Raw genomic sequence first — 23,473 nt, forward strand, 5'->3', positions numbered from 1 at the left:
AAGAAAGAAGGAAAGAAGGAAAGAAAGGAAGGAAGGAAGGAAGAAAGAAGGAAAGAAGGAAAGAAAGAAAGAAAGAAGGAAAGAAGGAAAGAAAGGAAGGAAGGAAGGAAGGAAGGGAAATGGGTGGGAAATTCATACTGCACTGTGGATATTAGTTTCTCGTATGCATCTTGCTAAGTTTATAAGTTCTTGAAGGTCTTAAGAAATGAAGTTTTGAGGAAAAATCTGTTTGCTTTTATCTGCTTTCTGAGAAGCTTTACTCCTCTGGGAGGGTGTTGCTGTTGGAGCCAGTGGCAGATTTTAATCCCCTAGTTTTATAAACTGGAGCTTGTGTTGGAAAGTAGAGATTGCTTCTCCTTGCTTCCTGCGCTCTTTAATTCACGGGGGCAAGATGCTTGACTTTAGCTTTGACTGAATGCAAGGAAAGAGCATCAAGGGGCATTGACTGTTAGGAGGTGAATTTGCCACCCAGCTTGAATAGCATTTACTGAGCTCGGTAACTTTCAGATTTCAGTGCTGAGACACCAAGGCAGGAGATAACTTTTCTGTTCAGTTTCTACTGCTTGCATAGTTCTATTCATTAATTTTCAGTGCCACTGCCAGGTTTCTATAAGTTGGCACATAGAACAAAGAAGAGAATTTCCCTCATCAGAGAAGGAGCTAAAATGTTGTGCTTGAATTTGTCAGTAAAAAGATTGTGATCACTGCCTTTTCACGTCTGTAAGTGGTCTGAGGTTTTCACAAATGCAGAAATCTCAGTTAGCCGTTTCATGGTACAGATTCTGCCTCTGCCAAAGCAAATGGGAAGCTGGGTTCGGTTCCTTCCCCATGTAGCACAAACTCTCTTCCACCAAAGCTAACCACTTAATCCAGTGCTACGTCGTGGTTGGTACAGCTGAGTGTGATAATTGGGAAAGAAGAACTTGGTGGGAAAGGTCTTTTTGTGGTACTGTGGGTGAAAGTAAAGCTCAGGATGGAAAGGAAGACTTTTCTACTGCTCGTGTAGGAAGTGCTTTGCTACTGCTCGTGTAGAAGAAGCTGCATACAGTGCTGGATTAAGCACAGGATATCAAGAAGAGCTGTATAATAGGGAAGGTAAGAAATGTGTTCACATTGGCCCCCGAATTGTAATTGGGAAGGCTACACTGTGTGTGTGGAGTTTGTTGCTCTTTTGTACTTGATGCTTTCCAAAATCGTGAAGATTTCAGGATTTTGGAAGATTTTAATTAGTACAGCATGGCCACAAATTAGAAGGCACTCTTTGCCTTTGGTGGAAACTTCATAGATATTAAAAGGAGAGCAAGAAGGCTCTCAGATAGTCCTTCAGATGATTAAAGCTTCTTTGTTGTTGATGCCTTTGGGCAGTAAAGCTTAAAAAACAGTGTCTGGACCGGGAAGGATGATATTCATAGTATCACAATCACATATTCTGTGATATTCGTGGGCAGTGTGCTCATGGCTGCTTTTAAATTACTGCAGCACTTATTTCTCCAGCTCTTGCCTTTGCATATAATAAACACACAGTCTTCTTCTCACTTTATGAACAAATAAAATGGCTTCAGGCTTTTGAACGGGCATGCAAGCATTCTAGTTGCTTCTGCACTGAAGGGACTGTGATGAAACATGAGGCTGGCCCTTAGATGAAAGCAAGATTAAAGCTTGCTGAAATGGAGCAAATGTGTATGGAGGAAGGATTAGCATGTCTGAATTTTCTAAAGCTTTACCGTGTTGTTTTTTTTTTTATCACTCTGACATACTAAGAAACCTCAGTGATGATTCTATTTTGATGCTTATCTTGTTACTCATAAGGTAAGATTTTGGCGAATTCATTTCTCCAGGTATTTAATTAACATTTTAATTTTTGAAATCTGGAGCATCTAATCTTCGTGCTTCTGTGGTATTAGTTGCTACTTGAGACTCCATCAGTTGCTCCCCAGTACAAAACACAGAGATGAAGGTCTGCACAGTTGGCCACTGTTAGTATTCATTCATTGGATCTTGTTTTTAAAGCCAGGTAAACCACCACCTCAGGTGCTTTCCTGCTGGGTGCAGCAAGGGCCCATTGTGCATGGAGGCATGGTGCTGTCCCAGCCTGACTGGGATGGCTGGCAGGTGTCTGTGGGTGTGTGGTGATGCTCGGGGATCTCTGAGGGTGCCGTGCCAGCCCTTTGCCTGGCAGCTCGGCTGTAACCCTCAATGGAGCAGGACAGCCTCCTTTGCACAAGCAAAAGAAACAGAGAAATGAAGGCCTGGGACAAGGGAGTGCCGGAGTAAGAGGAATCTGTGCCAGTTCCTGGTGCAGGGTCAGCCTTGCAGAGCTGATGTCTGCAGCACGAGGTGGGGATGCTAAGTGCTTTCGCAGCCAGCCTTAGGAAGAGCTGGCAGTGACTTCTTTATATTATAAAAACATCTGGGATTTCCCTCTGAGCTTTATGTTCCCAATTGAAGGCATCGGCAGGTTTTGCTAAGCTCAGATGGCTTCTCCGTGCATGCACAGTGTTGCTAAACACCCCTGCTTGCTGCTGGGGATGGCTCACTCACAGAAAACCATAGTGGAGCTGCTTGCTGGTTTGATCTCTGTGTGCATTGGATTCCAGCTGAAAAACTTGGCCTCCTGCACAGTGTTTGGAAATGTGCTGCTGCCAAAGGGTGTTCCCCTATGCTTTGGAGACACTTGGCATTGTTTCTCTGAGTTTCCAAAAATGCCACCACTGGCCCAGCACTCAGCATACAGCTAATGAGTAATGCTCATCTTGCACCTCTCTTTTGTTATCCTATGGGGTAATTTTTAAAGCTTTCTGTGATACTTTGCATCATCTGCACTAAATCACAGCTGCTGTCACTGAGCCTGAAGGCGTTCAAGAAACATTTTGATGTTGTACAGGGGAACGTAGTTTAATGGGAGGTATTGGTGGTAGGTGGATGGTTGGACTGAGTGATCTTGGGGGGCTTTTCCATCCTTGGTGATTCTATGATTTTCATGTATTTTCTTGAGGTCACAGTAGGGAGAAAACATGCTTTTGTTATTTTTGGGCAAAAATTTAATGGCAGGGTGTGAGCAAATGAGAAAAACAAAAGGCTTAGGAGCACTCTAGAAAGTAATATCACTGTCTGTAATTTATTCTGCCAGACACTTTCCACTGTTTTCAATTGCAAATGAGGCTTTGCCAGTCTTCAGTCGGAAGTTTCCATGCAGAGTGTCTGCTTCTGATTGCATATTTGAGGGAACTTCAGCTAAAATGGATAAGCTTGTCCACACTTACAGGGAAAAGCAGTGCCACACAGTGAACATGGCTTTCTGCAGTTCACTGTATTGGGAGTAAAGGTCCACAGAACTGAGGTCCTTGCTGCTGGTGCCTGAGGGAGAGCAGGATGCAAAGCAGCTTCTTGGTATTTATTTATTTTTTTTTCTACTGGCTTCATTCAGTAGAGAGCCCCAGATTTGGTGTTGGTTTTTTTTTTTCTTTTTTCCTGTCTAAGGTTTCCTGCAGCCAAGCTGTGGATTGCATTGCAGACATCCATCAGCTGCTCTTCCCTCCAAGCCTCTCTGTTAGATGGTGGCACTGCATTTCACATATGAGGAGCTGTGCCTGTTCATTTTGGACAGGCAGCCTGACAAACCCAGTGCTTTGTTTTTCAGGGATTTGTCCATTTTAAATCTTACCCCAGCTTTCCAGTGGGCTCCGTCTCTTCCCAGTTGTGACGCCTCTGTAAATCACAGCAAGACAGCAGAAGGAACCACCTGGAAGCTTCTGCCATGAGTGCCATGTACTTTGTCCAGCTTCACAATAAGCCACAGATAAAGAGGCAAGATCTGGTTCCCAAGGGTGGCGCATGCCTGCCTAAAGTATAAATCAAGTCTGGCTATTTCCAACTTTGCACAAACCTAAAGAGCTCCACAATGAATGGGGCAGGTACCACACTGGTCTGATTATATGATGTTGTTTTCAGATGTAATCAGATTTTTAGATGCAGAGAAGAAAAGCATCTTCACTGCTTCTTGTGCTGTCAGTCTGGGAAGCAGCAGCAAAAAGACTGATGTGCAGTGTCAGCAGTTGTGAAGGTTCGGCACAGCTGGAAGGAGATATCCAGATACTGTGATGTATAATGTGTCACCCAATTGTAATTGGTTCAACTTGATGGTGGCTTTTATGGTGCTTTTGGGGAAGAAGTCAGGTTGCAGTTAGAGTCTTACGCATGGCTAACATGATTTTTGCTCAGAAACCTGATTTGTTCCTGAAAGGTCTCTCATCCTTTGTGCAAAGGGAGGTAGAAGTATTGTAAATAGATGTATGTATATACATACACAACTTAATGATGCATTTCATTACGTTTCAAGTAGACATAGAAGGGGACAGACTGAACAAAAGACACACTGGAGACATGAGTTCTTGGTTTTTGTTTGCTTTAAAACACAATTGAGGTTCTGTAGTTATTTACTTGCTGTTTTTACCATCCTTGACAACTTGCAGTGGGCTTTCCAGGTATGGCCAAGAAGCAGGGAATCAAGGTTCCTTTATCCTTCTTTCAGCTGTAGCATGAAGAGGGCAAGAGGCAAAGAGCTCTGGTGTTGGGAGTGGTGAAAACTGAAGTCCAGATACCTGATGCTGTGCAGTTGCAGTGGAATGCATGAGGGAGCAGGACTGAACATTTCTGGATGGATTTCAGGAAAACTTTGGTCTCAAAAAGCATGGTGGGCCACTGGCACAGGCTGCCCAGGGAGGTGGTGGGGTCACTGTCCCTGGAAGTGTGACACTGAAGGACGTGGTTAGTGGGCATGGTCGGGTGGGATTGGACTTGAGGATCTTAGTGGTCTTTCCTACCTTTTAATGGTTCTATTATTCAAGTCAAGTAATCAAGGTGAGGCTGCTGTAGTGCAACAGTGTGGGCTGTTCACCCTCTGTTGTGCGGGAGTGCATCCAGCAGGGCAGATGACCCAGGGTGACTCCTCAGCAATTTTCTTTAGGAGTCTGCCAGCTTTCCCAGGCCAGAAGTGGCGATCATTTACCAGAGTCAATGGGCTGAACATATTTTTCCATGGCACTGCAGCACACAGAGGTGCAGAGACCCTCGTTTGCAGAACGCAAAATGACCATGTCCTGCACAGTGCACAGGAGCCTTGCTAGGCTGCAGCCACTGGTTGTTCCAGCCTGGTTTGGGATATTTTTTGGTAAACCCTTCTTGCTAAACTGTCAGGAATCCTACAAAGAACCTTGTGTGTGCTGCACAGGAGGATTTAATCCAGGGGAATTCAACACAGGAATCCAAGTGTGCTTTCTGTGAAGGATACACATATGTCTGTCTGAATATCACACACAATAAATGTTCTGTTTACCTCAGAAATAAAAAATGTTCTATCCAAAGCAGTCTGGCAGTCTGGGAGAGCGTCCTTGTCCGTTCACTCAACTTGTGGCATAAATCAGACACTGCATTTTGGAAAGAGCTCTGGAGTATTCTGGTGAAAGGCCATAGGATAGGCATCACTCCCAGTTTCTGTGAGCTTCACTGGCACTTGACCTACATGCAGAAGGTATTTACATCCCGTGCCAAAGTCTCCATTCAGCCTTCACAGTATATTTAATAGAAGAAATTGATCTCTAGGAAATCCAATAACTTTTTCAGCTGTAGAATCGAATCAGTACTAAATAGAAGATGATGCTAATAGTTGCTTCTGTCAGCCTCTTCATCAAAACCAGTCTGATGCAATATGGAAGGATGTTCATGTGGGATTTAATGCAGGTTAGCATCCAGAAATCAAGGCATCTTGAAATCCTGAATCCTGATTTAACTTCACTTCTAGGTGCATAATGCTTGTTAGGAATTAAGGTCATTAGGGTATCTCAAGTCAAAATCCCTGTCACTCCCAACCGTTAAAATTGTTCATGCATAATGAATTATTTTTGTTTGAAAGGCATTTATTTTAGGGAACAAGGTCCTTTTTGATATCATATTAAAAGCTCAAAGTAATGTTTTAAATTGTAAGTGCCTCCAAATAGAGTAGGGAAGGAAATGCAAAGCCATTTCAGATGTCTGCTGTGCGTTCAGCCCAAATGCATAAACACTCCCAGCACTTCAGTCTGTTACATGGGCCACACTGCATTTTTTGGCCAGCGATAGGATTTGGCTCTCATTTCTCTCATTCCTTCTGAGCTAAGTATTTTAATTATATGCTGTATAGTTTTCCTTATGGAATGGCTGCAACATGCACGCTTGGTTTTGTGGTAGCTGCCGTGCCGCTGGGTGGAATGACCACGGGCATTTCACTGGAGCAGTTCCTTTGTAAATTTGATTGTCCTTGTTATTGACTTTCTTTAGAAGATACGACAACAAGGAAGAATACGTGTAGCTCATAGCTCACTCCCACTGCCTCAATTCCTTCCTCCTGGATTTGAGTTGGAGATGCTGAGAGCAGGCGCACCCAGCAGGCCCATAACGAGGTCCTATTTGCTTGCACACTCAAGGTCCGAAGAAAAATGAGCTTCTTTAGAGGACTTCTGTCTGCAGAGGTTGGGCACCATGGGCTGGAATGGTCTGTGATAGTCCCTTGGCAGCTGGAGTAAAGCAGCCAAGTGAGAGCAGCACTGGGCCAGCCTGGAAAAAGGAGCTGGATCCGCAGTGAATGAAGGAGGAAGGCGCCCATCTGAATCAGCCACCGACTTCCCCAGCATGTGCAAAAACACAAAGCTGCTCAGCACATCCCCTACCAAACAGGGATGGCTCAGGCTGGCACCGTGCCACAGCACGGGGCTGTTACCAACACAGAAATGCACAACACAATATGTTGGTAAGAGCGTAAACACTGTGTGGTAATTCAGAGCAAGAGCTTGTGGTTTGGCAGTTATTAATCTTGCTGCGTGGCTTTTCCTTAGCGTGCCTGAAATATGTAGGCAGCAGGAAGTGTGGTCAGCTGCAAAGCTGCTGCACTTTGGGTAAGGCTTGGCATCAGCAGGTGTCAGTTCTGTGAACATGAACTGAAATTCATATCAAGGTGAGACCCAGTCCCTGCAACAGCTGAGGTGTCTGCAGTCCTGCTGTTGGAGGGTGCGTGCAGTTTTCAGAGGGATGTAACCAATTGTAAATTGACTGCTGAATTTGAAGACGCTGTACCAAAGGCCAGGTTGAGTTTCTGCGATCATTAGATGCAGTAGTGTCATCTGAATCGCTGCCAGAGTCGTGAGTGTGCGCAGTCTTGGGAGGATGTGAAGTCCCTCTGTCAGATGGGGCCCATCTCTCTATTCATTACTTCAGCTTCTTTCGGATGATGGGAAAGGAGACATCTGTAAAAAGTAATAAGTCCTCTTTCCTTCCAGAATAAGACTATGAGTTTTCCAGCTGTTGGCTAAGACAGGTTTTCCTGTTGAAATAGCTTTTGTCTGATGTAAGTCTAAAACAATATGGCTATGGTAACTGAAAATATTTCTTTGTCAGTTCTGTCCTCTTTTAGTTTTAGTTGTAAATTCAAGTATTCCTGTTCATTGCTGCTTCTCATAGCAGCTGTTTGACTTTTAAAACCTCACAGAGTCTTCCAGTAAAGTACATGCAATTGATAAAATGCTTATGTTCTTTTGGTTATAGTGTTTTCTTTACCATAATGCTTCTCTAATATTCTTTGATCTTCATAGTGGATTCTCATGGTTTCAAAACATGCTCTTGCTTTCCTTCAAAAGTCCTGTCATCTCAAATAATGCAAAACCAGCCCATAATATTGATTCATGTGGTTCTTGGTTGCAACCACAATAATATGGACTGTGCCGTATATTTGTCAGCCGACGCCATTCCATATTCATAAAACATGCCTTGAGATCTCTTTTTAGATCTCTGGAGTTTAAAGATTAGCTTATTAGGCATCTCTCTAATGTGTAATTATTCTGGGCTGAATAAGACGTTTGCCAGAAGATATGCAATTTATATTCAGTAGACAAGCAAATAAGAATGTATGTTTAAAAATGAGCTTTCCAGAGCAGTTTTGCAAAAAATGACTGTTCTAATACACTTAAAATACTTTTATTTAAATAACTTTAGGAAGAAAGACACAACACAAAACCAAGTGCTGGCTAGCGAAGCAGTTCTACTTTTTATCTTAAATGTTTATTTACATACTGTAATTCTGTATTTTCTTTCAATTTTGAGATACAGCATTTTGCCAGTTAGAGGAGCCCTAGGAAATGAGGAGTGTCTCAGAAAAGGCATGCTAGGCTATCTGCTAAGTCTGGGTTCCAGGGTTGGATTACCTGCTCCAGGTATATTCCTGTTGCTTTGTGCTAGTTCATCTTTGAATGAGACAGGCTTTGATGCATGCATTTCCTACAGAAGGTTCTTCTGAGATAGGATAAGCAGATACTCTTAACAGATTCATGCAAAAATTTGAAACATTAGAACATCATAAGGGTTGTAAAGCACTGTAATAGGCTCCCCAGGGAGGTGGTTGAGTCACCATCCCTGGATGTGTTTAAAAACTGTTTGGATGTAGTGCTCAGGGACATGATTTAGCAGAGGGTTGTTAGAGTTAGGGTGGTATGGTTAGGTTGTGGTTGGACTTGATGATCTTTGAGGTCTTTTCCAACCTGAACAATTCTGGGATTCTGTGATCCTATGATTGGGCATTTAATTATTTGGCTTGGATCTAGAGGTAGTCAGCACACAGAAGATCAGTGGCATCCAGCAGTTCCACAGACACAAGGAGTTGTGTCACACTGATGGCACTCAAGTAATTTCCCAACAAATTGTTGGATCTTCACCACATATATTATCATTTTAGTGACAGAGGCACTTCTGAAAGTGAAAGAATCACGATAAAAGGACTTGAACTTGATACTGATTCAAAAGAGGTTGTAAGGAGCCTTGCATCTTCTAGACTGTAGTTAGCAGTTGTTACCTCAAGCTCATGTTTTGAGAGAGGGACATGCATCAAAACTGGAAACCTTTATGCTAGATCTGAGGCCTGAGTTTTGTTGTGCTAACCTCTGAATTTATGAGATGTGCAAGAAAATTGTAACTCACTGTAAAGCAAAACTTTAGCAGCCAGAAGATTCTACCTGAGACATATAGTGCACATTTTTAACACTTTCTCTCCTGGTGGCCATGCTTGTGCACTGTAAATATGAAAAACTTATGAATCATAGTGGCGTTTTTTTATGAAAAACTGTTCCAAAATTCCCAGCCTGTTACTCTCATTCAGTGTTCCTTTTTACTGTTCTGCTTTTTGATTAACCAAGAGCTGGCTTATTTGTATAAATCTGCTGGCTTTATGCAAAACTGATGGTGAAACTCTTGGTGAAACACTTGCTCAGCAGTGCTTGAAAGGGTGAATAGTGAAGAAGTGACGCCCCAATGTACAAAGTTTTGTTACTGCATGACTGGTCAGAAGAGATGATTGCATGGCAGCAGAGAAATGAAGAGGTCTTTTGGAGTAATGATAGGGGGATGAAGTTTCCAAAGTATGTAGATTCAGAAATGTGTGGGAGTGTTTTGAAGTCATGCTGGATGCTATTAGGTAGGAGAACACATCATAGAAATGAATTGCTTATCCTGCGATACAGCGTCATTGGGGTGTGAATCCCAAATGAAAATGGAAAATGGATTGATGTGGCTTTCCCTTTATTTGTTTCTCAAGAATCATAGGATCATTAATGTTGGAAAAGACCTCTTAAGATCATCTAGCCCAACTGTCCACCTACCACCAGTGCTGGCCACTAACCCATGTTCCTCCGTACCACATGTGCACATTTCTTGAGCACCTGCAGGGATGGTGACTCAAGCACCTCCCTGGGCAGCTTGTGCCAGTGCCTGACTACTCTCTGGAGAATGTTTTTCTTAACCATAGAATGGCTTGGTTTGGAAGGGACTTCAAAGATTATCAGGGTTCAAGCCCCTGCTGCAGGCAGGATTGCCGATCAGTTGATTGGGTACTAGATCAGGTTTTCCAGGGCAACCTGGCCTTAAATACCTCCAGGGATGGGCCATCCACAGCCTCTGGGCAGCCTGTTCCAGCACTTCACCACTCTCAGTAAAAAACTTACATCTAATCTAAATCTCCCATCGCTTAGTTTAAAGCCTTCTCTCCTTCCTATGACCATGTACCTGTGCAAAAAGTTTATTTCCTTCCTCTTTATAATCTCTCTTTAAATATTGGAAGGCCGTAATGAAGTCTCCCCGTGGCCTTCTCATCTCAAAATTGAACAAGCCCAGCTTCGGTTTGTCTTCACAGGAGAGGTGCTCCAGCCCTCTGATCATCTTCATGGCCCTCCACTGGACCCTCTACAAAAGCTCCACATCTTTCCTATGTTGGGGATTCCAGGCATGGATGCAGTACTCCAGATGGGACCTCAGAAGGGCAGAACAGAGGAGGACAGTCACCTCCCTTGCCCTGCTGGCCACCCCTCTTTCATGCAGCCGAGGATACCATTGGCCTTCTGGGCTGCTGGTGCTCATTGCTAGTTCATGTTAAGTTTTTCATCTACTGGGACCCTACGTCCTTCTCAGCAAAGCTGTTCTCAAGGAGTTCTTCTCTCAGTCTTTGTACATTCTGAGATTACCTCAACCCAAGTGCAAAACTTTGCGTTTTACTTTGTTGAGCCTCATTAGGTTACCCAGGGAAAGAGGTAGAAGATGCAGCCTGATTTTAAACTACCATCAGAGAACTCAAACCTGACTTGAAATGTGATGCCAGCAGCTGTTGGAAGAGTTCAGGTTTAGATGAAAATCAAAATAAGGCTGCTTGTGGATACTGGGTACTGACAGGGGCTCATGGCCAGTTTTTGCAGAGCGGCCCTACAGGGGTTGGAGAAAAAAAGTGGACATTCTTACAGGCCCTCCTCTATGTTTTGCAGTAACCTGACTGAAGTTTTGGGGAAAGACAGAGTGAAAAATATACTGTATAATTTTGAAGTTTCAAAGTATATCCACATAACCGTAGTTGTTTGTAGTGACCCAAATCCAGTTCTTGTTCTGAAGACTTGCACCAGTGTAAACATTCTGTGACCGTGTTGCTGTCAAAGGTGCCTTCAGTATCTTTGACCCCAGCTGTGGTCTGTAAATGAGCCTCCCTGCCTGGCTGCCTCCCCGGTAAAATGAGCTGTGACTGTGCACTTGCAGTGCAGTTCAGTAGACAGGAGCTAAATATGTTTGGAGTAGCATTGCAAGCGATTACTTCTGCGTTCAGAAAATGAAAATTTAATCTGATGTATGTCAACTTTCCAGATAAAACTCTTATCACACAAAAGCTTTTTTTTTTTTTTTAGTTTTTATCAGCTCTTGCAGATGGCATTCTTAGGGCTGGTTTTGTTTGGTTTTTTTTGTTTGTTTGTTTTTTGTTTGTTTTTTTGAGTCCTTTAAGTAAAACCTTTTACAAAACACAGAAAGACTGATGTGGAGAAACAAAATAGAGGACCATATTCTTCTGCAAGAGGAGAAGTACCCATGTGGATAGTAGCCCAGGTGGGGTTGATACAGGAGAGCTTTACAGAGTCCCGTGATGGAAGGGCTACGCCTTTCGAAACCAGAGCTGTACCACTGATCAGACAAAAGCAAGAGCAACGAAGGCAGTCTGTTAATGCACTGATTGAGGCATCACCATCGAAGATTGCCGTAGATAAGAAACCAGGCCATTTTAACACATTCTTGTCATGCAGCTTCACCTGAAGGTGCTGTATGTGTGGATACATGCATTGCCACAGGCTGTGGTGGCATGCAAACAAGTGCTTTTGGTTTGGCTGTTCATGGAGGTTGTGCTAAACCCCAAGGGTTGCAGGCTTACTGTGAATTCGCAGGAGAGCACTCACCTGCCAAACCATTCCCAAATAAATCCTTGGGAATGAATTTCCTCTGTTTAATAATAACTTGCCCAGCTGTTTTTCCAAGCCTGGAAGTTTATGTGGTCCTACTGTACAAACACAGAGCTGGAAGAAGGTGGTTTTGATTTGTTTTTTTCCTTTCAAGATGTGTTGTGTTGTCACAAGCCCTTCTGAATGTAGGAGATGAATGGAGAGGAAATGAGGCAATTTAAAAAAAGAAAAAAGAAAAAAAAAGGAAGGAGCATTGAAATTATGAGGTGGGTGAACCGAGCAGACGAGGAGACTCAAACACAGGTTCAGTGAGAGATACAATAGCTGACTATCACTTCTTCCTGGGAAATCTTCTCTGAAGTTGTACAAACAAACAGCGGCACTCAGCACATCGTCTTCTCAGGGATGCTTTCATGAACGCTGAAGAAGCTGAAATGTGTCCAGGCAAGAGAAGAATAATGTATGACACTTGGCAAAGTGTCAAGCGGCCGGACTGTAACCCATCTGAACTTTCTTCCACCCTATAGAAATGGGGGTTTAGTGAAGGAAAGAAGACAGCTTGGAGACTCCACCTGGGGGCCGCCTGCCTGCCATGGCCATCCCATCGCAGCAGGCAGCCCCATGTCCGGCTGGGAGCTGCAGGCAGACGCTCAGCGGGGCTCCGGCGTTTCTCTGAGCTATGGCTAAAAATAGGACTCTGAGAAAGAAAATAAATGCTTCTCAACGGTTTGCTGGGACAAAGACTAATTAGGCCTCAAAACTCAGAGCGGCTGTGAGATAAAGGTGTTGCTTTATATTTGTCCTCTGTTATTTTTGCATCGAATTCTTCCCAAACATGGTTCTTCTTTTTGGTTGGTTCGTTTTGTTTTTTTTTTTGTTTGGTTTGTTTGTTTGTTTTTGTTAAATTCCCGTGCTTTGGAAATACTGGGCTCTTGATTATGGTCTTGCTCAATTTTGTGTGAGAGCGGAAAGGGAAAAGGAGGCCACCAGCAGGTCTTCCCATGCTCAGAAGGCTCAGACAGCCTAAGGGCCATCTCTTGTCTTCTGTTTGCTGTTCTCTCTTTTCTTTTCACATCTTTTTGTCTTGTTTTGTCAGCTTCTGCCAATGGATTGTCCCTGGACTATTTAGCAGGGGCTGCTGGAGCAGCTGCAATGGCTTTGTGAGGGAAGGGAAAGCTTCCTTCGCTCCACTGAAGCCAATTCTGTTCTCTCTGCACCCAGTTCAGGGATGGACCTAACCGAGCTGAGCCTGAGGCAGCACAGCTGTGCCGTGAGTAAGGTGTGAGTAAAGAAAACCAGAAGTACTCGTTCACACAATGCGTTCTGAAGCATTCCTGATCTCCTGTGTTCAGCTGAGCACGTCAGCACACCTTCCCCTCCTGTGAACCACAGTGGTATTTCTAAACTAACATGGACTGTAAAGCTTGGTGGGAGGCCTTTGTGCATTGCGGAGCTGCAATTTTCCTCTTCTCCCATCTGTAACACTCCGGGAGGGACTGTTGCAGATGTGGTTTGGTGAGCAGGTCTGTGCAATGGTTACACACTTTTGTATTGGACTGCCAGCACTGGCTGCTGCTCTCTTACAGCAGTGGGAAGGAGTCTTTTGTGCAGAATTAAAGATTCAGTGAATTGCTGTATTTTTGATGGAGGATATTGTCTTCCTCAGAGAAGCAGAGAAGGGTTTCTTTGTAAACGGGGTGACTTCTATTGCATGGAACACGTTCTATAGAATACTTGGAAGTTTTTCTTTCAAATCATGAATATAGTATCTTTCATAGCATCTTTTTTTTTTTTTTTAATTAATTTCTTTCTAAAGATTTAGCAACTGTATTTAAGAGCTTTACTTTTCTAAACAGGAGAATGAACTATCAGCAAGGAGAACTGGTCTGGTTTCCCTTAGCTGAGGCACAGATTCATCAGACATTGGGAAATATCTCTTGGAAATGCCATAACTGAGAAGCATTTATTTGTCTGCTGATTCATTTTCTGGCAGAAAACCATTGAGCCACACTAGCCACTGTTCTGCAGCATTGGGTGTGCTTGTGGATATATGATATGATGAAAATATCTTTTGCAGTATGTCTTCTGGGATACTGAAGCTTTGCCTCACGCTGCAGTGCTGTGTAACCATGTTTTTGTCTTGCACATGAACAAAATTCCTGCAGTTGCATCTTTACTGCCATCACTGTCAGTAGTGTCATATATATTTTCAGTTTGTTCTTTTTAGTAAAGATAGAAGAACCTGTACATTGGTTCTTGGTTTCCACAAGAAGTTCTTTTTGTCCATGACAGCCTGTGTTGTCAGCTGGTGGGGATGACCACTTCTCTCTGTTGCTGGGTGAGATGCACGTCTGTTACATTTCCCCTCTCAGCTTGATAAAGTTTGTAGCGCGACTGTCCGTGTGGTTTTGACTCAAAGTGACTTCCTGTGAAGCTCTACCAGAGATCCAATTTTAAAAACAACTGTTTACTGAGAAAGCAGCATGTCAAAAGACAGCAAGAGGAGGGTGCTCGAGAGGCTGCAACAGAAGGACTCCTGCAGCTCCTGAGTTGGAGATGGGAACATTGGGCTGTGGTGCTGCAGAAGCCATCCAAACATAAATGTCTGTACTTTGAGGCCAGTGTTTAATTTAGGTCAGAGATGAATCCTGAAATGTTTTTTACAATTTTTTTGCACGTAGAATAAGCTGAGACATTGTCCTTTGCAGTCCATGATGTTTGTTCATTTTCAGAATACGTGGAAGTAAAGGAGAATAAAACATCTTGCAATTCTGTGAGGAGAATAGCAAGGAGAGGGGAGCTATTGCTACTTAACTGCTATTGAAGAAATATGTAGTGATTTGAGGGTGATTATTTCTGTTGTCTGTTCCTTCACCACGAGCGTCTTTACTTTATCTGGCAGATGGCTGGGCAGTGAAGTAACTGCAATGCCTGTCACATGGAGGGAGGGAAAGGGATCACATCATCCTGATTCAAAGGGTGATGCAGTACTGGCTTGTGTTTTCAGAAAGCTGTTTAAATGTCATGGTACTTGTACCAGAATGTTTCTTAGGGACGTGTAAGGCACTGCTTAGGTCTGGACTGGAGAAAGCTGCTCAAGACATGATTGATGTCCTCTTAAGGGTTAAGCCTGTAGCTCATACAGGTTAAAAAACACTTCAGACAAAAAAAAAAAAAAAAAAAAAAGCACCACAGAAAAAAGGCTTTGAAACCACCAACCTTCACCAGATTAGTTTAGTTCAAAGCATGTTTGAGGTTCTTGTGGCCCCCAGGAGCTAGTTTGGGTTCATTCGTTTTGTTAAGTGCCCTGCTGGTGCTGCGAAATAAGCCTATAAATACAGGACCATCAGACCTCATTCGTGTTGAATTTGACCATGTGTTGTGTTTTTTTAGGAGGAACATCTCTGCTTCTAACCCCACTCCCAGCAAAGGATAGATTTCAACAGGTTCAGTGATAAGCTCCTCTGACACAGCGTTAATCAAATCTTGGCTCGTGTCTGCCTTGTTTCTGACAGATTACCCACAGGCCTTGGCCTTTATGTAACTCATGATAATTATGTTTTTCTTAAATCTGACAGAAGTGCAAAGGCACTTTGTGAAATGTTATTTCTGCCCTAAAGAGTGACTTGGTGCTAGGGTGTTGCAGAGCTCCTGGTTCAACACAGCTCTCGCAGGTCAGGAGTCCTGGAGGAGCCGATATCCTTTGTCCCATGTGTCTCACCACAATAGCCTCTTGTTTTAGTACTGAAGATTGATGCTAAAATCACCTTCCCTGGGCACCTCTACCTTACAGCAGCTGCCCTTGTAAGAAATACACTTGTAACAAATGCAATGGAGAGACTCAGATGCTTCTTGGGAGAGGGAGAGGTGGGAGGTGTGACATCAAAACAACACGATGGTAATGAAAGTAACCTCCGGAGAGTTTCAGGTTTTTGTAGACATCTGTGGCTCTTCCAAAGATGAGCTGTTAGTATAGTGGTGGTTTTAGCTGTAGATCAAAGGCGTGATAATCCAGTCCATGAATTTCCTGAGAATAACTTTCTTCATCTTGGTCTGGGAGGGAGGAATGGAGCATGTCTGTAGGAATGAGCCTCTGAGCAGAACACAGGAGGTGATCTGTGTGTAAGCAGGGTTACTGCTCTGTAACTTGCTCTGTATTTTTTAATAATGAGATGGTATTTAGGAAGAGCAGAATCACAGTTAAATCACAGGCTTCTCATGCCATTAGCTGAACAAAACCTTTTTGTAAAGCCACCAGGCCTGAGTCACTTGGCCATGTCTCTGAGGTATGAAATACTCATGAAGTTGCATGAGAAGACTCTTACAGGTGTATAAGCCTATTGAAATCTATGCAACTCAGTATAAAATAGTGCTTTACGTTACAGAGCACTCAGTTAAAAGCCAAGTACTCAAGTAAAATAGTAGAAAGGGAGAGCTGTGAGCCTGAATTTTTGTTATTTTTGGCTCCTCCTTTGCCATGGATCAGATCTGTGCGCGCTTGCACGCTTGTTTGCTTAGCCTGCCCAGAGAGAGGAGCTCCGGTTTTGGTGGAGCACAGCTTCCACACCCATAACCTCAATGGACAGAGTGGCGAAGAAATCTGTTTTTTAAAGAACACCATGTTGACTTGAACATCTTCCTACAGAAAACGTGGGCTAAGCGCACAAGGAGTTGAGGAGAAGATGATGATCTGATGTATTATTACATCCTATGACTTTAGTTTTGGATGGCTAAGTGGAATGTTACCCTTGCAGTTCAGCATCTGCATTCCAGATGGATCACAGAGGGAGAGGTACACACACAGGTTTCCATGCAGTGTTGTGAGTTTTCAGTAAGAGTAGTCTCCATCAGTACAAAACAAGACTGAGAGTAAATAATGGCTTTCTGTATTTTATCGGGCACAAGCAGCTCATTTAGCGTGTCTGCACTGAGGAGATGGGTGGCTCCATTGGGCAGCTTCTTGTTTTGCCTGTGCAAGCAAGAGAGGTGGTTCACCCAAAGCAGAACTCAGGATTTGCAGACATCAGGAGTGTCTGCCATCTCATTTCTTCATAACAGGTATTAAGGCATCATGAACAATCAGAAAACTGCTTCTATAAATTAAGACCAAACCAAGCTGTGCTTTCAGCTGCAGACTATTGTGTGTTGCCTCCCTTTACATGCAGGATGAAACCCAGGAGCATATGCTTGCTGCAGTTTCTTGGTGTTGCCATGAGTGCTATACAAGAAGAACCATAGAAAAGAGGGAATCACGAGTAATGCCCACTGCATTACTATGTATCCCTGAGTGCTGGAAGGTGATAAGAACTGTTTGAGGGTTTGATGATCACTTCCATGGATTTTCTGTTTCTCAGACGTATTTAATAGGTGATGGTGAACATGGTATTGCAGGGCCACAGAAGCAGAGGCTGTTTCTCCCTCTTCACAGCAAACATCCAGCACATTTCAGAGCTGCCAAGACTGAAATCCAGCTTTGCCAAGTGAAAGCATCGAGTAAAGGCTCAAGTAAAGTATCACAAGCTTGAGACATTATCTCAGTCGAAGGTTGCGTTTATCTTGGATTTGAGATGGAATTGTCCCATGAGGTGAGGTCTGAAGTTATTTTCTTAGCTCATTTCACTGCTATCCTGGAGGGCCAGAAGACTGTATGTTGTTGTTTTTTTTTTAATTTGCGTATGTGTATATATATATATTGTTAGCAGCTTTCTTCTGAACTCTCTGAGTACTGTTAAGTTACAGTGGGCAGAGTGTACAGCCTGCACTGCACTCCGAGCTGGTGAGCGTGGGTACATCGCACTGAGCTTTGGATATTTCCTCCTGGCAGCCTTGCTCCAGGGCTCATGAAGAAGCACAAGGACAATGTCCCCATTCACAGCCCCATCCAAAATGCCCTTTGTTCCCTGCTCTGTCTCAGCACTTCACACTTACTTGATTGAAGTGCTGGCATTCACCATGTATAATGCTTATTGTTTCTCTTAGGTTTTATTTTGTCTAGGGTTTGCTTTTAATAAAGGGAATGAACTGAGGCTTTTTGCAGTTAGTGTCCCTGGGGATACTAAGTATATATTCCAGAGGGCTTCAGTGCTGTAAGAAGATAAATCCCTCGGCTCTCCAAAGAGATGCAGATCATTGGTGGTGGTATTTCTGAGGGCCCCGTTTGCACACTGCTGAGTGTGAGTGGTTGTGCTGTGAGGAGGAGAGGTGCTGGCCAGGGGCTGAGGGGCAGCGATGGCAAGACCTCCCCTCTGCCTCTACTTGACTGTAAGTGGCTCAATGTGGTGAGCAGCTCCTGTAGGCCCGTGGAGATGGTCTTGTTTCCAGTGGGGCAGCTGGCAGGTGCCTCCTGTGGCTTAGTGCAATGACATTCATTTTGCCCTTAGAACACACGTCATAACTTGGGCTAAACTTTTGGGATCAGGTGCATGCAGGGTTCTGTAAAACAGGAGATGCAGCATGAAGCATTAGGAAAGCTTATTTTGTATTCCAGGTCCTCAGCAAAGGGCAAACATCTGCATGTGCAGACCCATGGACAAAAATCCTTCTACCTCCATCACTCCTCTGTTTCTCCTGGTTGTAATTTCGGTTGCTTGCAGGTTTCTGCTGGAGATGGTCATATATCATGCAGCCCTTCTGCTACCACATTTACACAGGCTGGAGCTGCGCTGTTGCCAGACCAACCAAGAGGGAAAGCTGGCTTTGCTTCATATAAACAGCTCTGACTGAGAGAGCCATACTAAATTTGGAAAAGAATTAGGGGAACTCATTTTTGAACTGCCCTGGAGTATTCTATCTCGAGTTGCCCCATGTTATCATTTCATGGGAAGTTTCTATTACTCATTGCTGTTCCCATCATGTTTATTTTCCAATAGAGTATTTTTATCTTCTGCAAACCAAAATCTTTAAGAGATCCATCAGCAAACAATGCCACAAAGCTCTGCTGCTCCCCCCACCCACAGCTCCTGCTGCTCCCAGTGCTGCAGCCTCAGGTCCTCCTGCAGTTCATGTGGCATTCACAGCCCCGTCAAAAAACCTTTCCTCCTCACTGCAAAATTCCAAGTTCCAAGGCTGGAACAAACAGCATGAAACATTTGCTCTTTGATTTGTTACTTTGACTGATGGTATTCTGCATGGAAGAGTTGCATTAAGGCCACAAATTTTACTATATGTATCGTGAATGGCACAGTTCCCTTTTGGGTTGTGATATTTGAAGCTGATCTAAGAAATGTTTATGCTGAGGAATCGCCCTTCTGAGCCAGTTTAGCCTAACTGAAGGACTTTGCCAAAACTACAGGTATTTCCTTTGATTGTTGGCTGTTATTCTAGCACCAGAACTTTTTCCTTGTCCCATTTCCTCTGCAGGTTTTTACTGCAGGATGCAGGCAGCAGCCGCTTGCAGAGGCAAATGAGGTCCAGCATCCCCAGCCCACAGTGGCAGACTGCTACAAGACAGGGGAATGAAATCCCTGTGGTGGCAAGCAGGGACAGCCCTGCCAGAGGCCTGAGCAGAAAACTCCACTGGGGCTGGGGCCAGCAGCATCCTTCTGCAAGCTGTGTCTGTCCACTTCCAGAAGAAAAAGCTTTGACTCATTTGGAGAAGCTGGTGCCTCTGCCTGGAGCAATTTAGTCTGCAGGCAGGGATTCTGTGCTTTGGCAGCACCAGTGTCCTGCTATTATCCTGTAATCAGTAGAAATCTGATCTCTTGAAACTGGAGGATTGGAGTCCATGCTGGTGACTTGGTCTGTCCCACAGGTCAGTCTGTGGGGCGGAACAGGGTCAGGGTGTGGCTTCAGGTTGATGTGAAGGCAGCAGACCTGCAGATGCTGGAAGGTGAGGCTCCAGCCCATCTCTGAGCTGCTGTGCTGGTGTACCTGGAACACCTGTGCTGTCAGTATTGTCACCAAGCTGAGAGATGCAGCTGTCTGACTTGCCAGGAGACTTTTATTTTTGTGTGAACAACGACATTTCTGCCCCTCCAGAAATCTCCGTCATAGTCCAGGTTCTGGTTTTTGTGTTGCTGCTCACTCTTTGGTTTGCATACGAACACATGGCTTTAACTTCTTGCTTTGCTTCCCTGTTTGCAAAGCATTATTATTTCTTTGCTAGGGTTAATGTGTTAATTACTTGTAAATTGCTGTAAGATTCCCAGAAATGAGACCCTCAGATGTGTTTATTGCTGTTATTGCTACTGATGAGATCTCGATCATAGCAAGACAATACAAGATGAGCATTCCACACAGTGGGGCTAAATGTCTGTTTACAGTAAAACAAAGAAGGGACTTCTGTACCCAAGCCTAGAAAACATCATTTGCAAGAGTTTTGAGTCAGCTTTATAATCTGATTATGTGATAAAATTGGCTAGCGTGTCTAAACGCTATCCAGTATGTAAACACTACCCGCTACCACTTGTGATTATGTTTCTCTGAGAAGCTTATCAGCTTGCAGGCTTCACTGCTCCATGGCAGTATATCTGTGGGAGAGGCAAAGATGCCTGTTTTTAAAGTAATGTACTTGGGATGTGTTTTGCCCATTTCAGTCACTTCTGGAATGAGCAAAAGCTGTACTTGTGGTATCTCAGCAGCTGAATGCATCCATGAGGGTTCCCTGACCTGCTAGGCAGCAGGTGGCCATAGGTGCAGTTGGGCAATATTTTGAGTTGGTGGTAAAAACTGCTTTGGTTCTGCGTTACAGCTTCTGAGTTAGTGTATATTAAATATAATTCATCTTTATTTCTCCTTCAGGAAAAACAGAGGCTATCATCAAAAACTTCAGCCCACACTACAAACGCCAGTACGCCGTGGCTTTCTGCAAGCACGTGCAGGATGAGCTGGAGCAGCACCGCAATTCCCAGTCCCAGTTCCTGAAAACCAGGGTAGGAGGACACGTAAGCCTGGCCCCAGCCTGAAGCTGCCTATAGCTTTGCTCTCCTTCGTGAAATAATTCATGTGAAAACTATTTAAATAAGCCATTTAGTAGTTGTAATATATGAAAAACATGAACTGGAAGTATATCAGCTACCAGCTGGACTTGGTTTTCTTGTTTTTTTCCAGAGTTGAATCCCCTTAAGTAAAGTTGATGGGCAATGCAGATACTCAGAGCTTCTAAAAATCAAGCCTGAAATACTTACAAAGTTTCTTAGACATTTCCATGTATAAAGCCACAGAGTTTTAATGCTTTAATATAATGAAAATTATTTGGGGAGGGACTTTTTATAAGGGCATGTCTATTACAGGAGGAGGGGAAATGGCTGTAACTGGAAGAAGGTACATTTAGACAAGATGTTAGGAAGAAATTCTTTACTGTGTGGACGGTGAGACCCTGGAACAGGTTGCCCAGTGAGGTTGTGGAAGCCCTCTTCCTGGAGGCATTCAGGGCCAGGCTGGATGGGGCTGTGGGAAGTGTCTATAGGCAAGGGCTTGAACTAGAAGATCTCAAAAGTCTCTTGCAACCCAAGCCTTTCTGTGATTCTATGGTGATTCCATGCAAATACAAGTCTAATTTTTTGACTGTGTTAAAAATCATGGATTTCTGATGCTCTTGAAATGCAGAGAAAAGCAGTGAGGTTGGGTGCAGAAGGTGGCATAAGAGGAAAGCAGCATCTTTCAAAGAAATGCATGCTAGTTATAAGATCACATGTGCAAAAGTGTTACAAAGAAGTGTGAAATAATCCACTGTTTCATAATAAATAATGCTATAAATAATGCTGCACCAACTAAAACTATGTTTTTGTACATAGTGGAAAGTAAGAGATAATGAACTATAAGCTATCTTATATTCAGCACATCAACTGAAAGATCACAGAATCACAGAACCATAGAGGTTGGAAGGGAATTCTGGAGATTATCAAGTTCAACCCCTCTGATAAAGGAGGCTCCTTACAGTAGGTTGCACAGGAAAGCATCCAGATGGGTTTTGAATATCTCCTGGGAACGAAACTCCACCAACTCTTTGGGCAGCCTGTTCCAGTCACCTTCATGGTAAAGAAGTTCTTTCTCATGTTCTTATGGAACTTCCTGTGTTCCAGGTTGTGCCCATTTCCCCTTCTGAATTTCTCTGCCTCAGAAATCTGGAAGTGGTGTTAAAAGGCAGAGCTTCTCTGCTTCCTCTTCACCGCGAGATGCAAGAATTTGGTTACTTCTGTAAGATCTGTGTGATTCAAACAGATGTGTATTGCTTCCAGTTGTGTTTGAAGGCTCAAAAACCCTCATAGCAATTTTACAGAAATGTAGAAATAAAATTTCAAAATGACCCAGAATCCTTTCAAATCTAGAAAATTTCCTTTGTAGCCCAAGTCAGAAGCTGGGACTGTCTTATATGAAACAGAGTTGTTGCATTTTGCTGAGGATGTGAAGAAGTGGAAGGACAGATATGTTGTTATCAAAAATGACTACACTGTGGATTGCTTTGAGACCAAAGAGGTAAATGTTTCTTCCTGTTATGTTCTTCAACGCTCCCCAAGAGACTGAGATCTGAGGAATTTGTTGCTGTAAGTGCCTTTCTTCTAGCAATAGATGAAATGTCTCAGAAAGGCTGCTCCAGCCTTGCAGCCTTGGCTGGAAACTTCACAGGGATGCCTGGGGGTCTGCTGAAGTACCTTTTATTGGCCACAGACATTTGCAGAACATAGCAAATCACTTAGACAGCACTTTGAACCTTTGCATATCACAGAAGGCTTCTTTTTTGTATGTGATTATAATACATCACCAGGTTTCTACTGTTGAGTTTTAAATAGAAATTTTTATGTTGCTTCAGTCAGGCTACAGTGAAGACTTCTGTTTGGCAGCTGCTGTGGTCAAATGAGTCCTGGCTGATAAATCAAACAAGTGTAGCTTAGCAGAAAATCCAATCCTTTCCTCTTCCCTTCTGTCCCTGACTCTTCACTGGGGTTGATGAGCTTTGAAAGATCTTTTCTAAATACGTTTTTTACTTTAAAATGTTTTAGACTTGACATGTCCAGTGAGTATATCTCAAATTCAGCCTGACGAAAACCTTTTCATTTGAGAAATGCGTGCATTAGCTTTGTAAATGAGTAGTTTATGCTTTCTCTGTCCTTAAATCTCAATTTTTGACTCCCTCTATTGTGATTTTCCAGGCCTACCAGAAAGGACTCAGCCCTAAACATCATATTGTTCCTGCAGGAGGCAAAGTACTGACTTTAGAAGAAGATTACAACTTGCTGTCTGATAAACATTTTCCAGATCCTGTTGGTAAGCCTTTGTGAAAGTTAAACTGCCAAACCTCAGGCTCTTTTCCTTACAGAAGCTACATCTGGGCAGACTTCGAGGTTAGGCTTTAAAGTAAGCTCACAGAAGGCGCAAACAGCATGTTTTCTAAGTCCAAACTTAATCCCAGAGTAGACATACACAAAAGATGTCGTGAACTGAAATGTTCAGAAAAATTCTGGCTCTTTATTTTTCCAGTATCCCTACACAAACCCTTTGGAATCTGTGCAGAAGTGAAGCAGGAACTACACCACTATTGTTCCCAGCTTTGTTAATATTTCTGGTTAATTTGTTTCCATTTTTGGGTACCAGCTGCCTGTGTTGATGCATCCCACAGAGACGACAGGAAGGTTGCTGTTGCTGGATTTGTTGTTTCTGCAGCAGGAGTTGCAGGGTTTCTCCCTGTCCCCTCCCCAGTCCCTGAAGACAGAGAAAGTTCAGGGGCTTAATCTCTACATGGTGTAGAGTCA

The 23,473-nt window shown here is 43.5% G+C and overlaps 1 protein-coding gene across 1 annotated transcript in view; it reads left to right on the forward strand.

Moving 5' to 3' along the window:
* NIBAN1 (niban apoptosis regulator 1) overlaps positions 1-23,473 on the forward strand; it is a 60,459-nt gene that overhangs the window by 3,368 nt on the left and 33,618 nt on the right. Inside the window, exons 2-4 of the mRNA XM_042819906.1 lie at positions 20,523-20,653; positions 22,068-22,199; positions 22,874-22,988. Of these exons, the coding sequence (XP_042675840.1) occupies positions 20,523-20,653; positions 22,068-22,199; positions 22,874-22,988 (378 nt within the window). The remainder of the gene's footprint in view (positions 1-20,522; positions 20,654-22,067; positions 22,200-22,873; positions 22,989-23,473) is intronic.

This window comes from Centrocercus urophasianus, unplaced genomic scaffold (genome assembly GCF_019232065.1).
Source record: "Centrocercus urophasianus isolate 14NV4802_14NV808 unplaced genomic scaffold, USGS_Curo_1.0 seq_18, whole genome shotgun sequence".
Classification (NCBI taxonomy): Eukaryota; Metazoa; Chordata; class Aves; order Galliformes; family Phasianidae; genus Centrocercus; species Centrocercus urophasianus.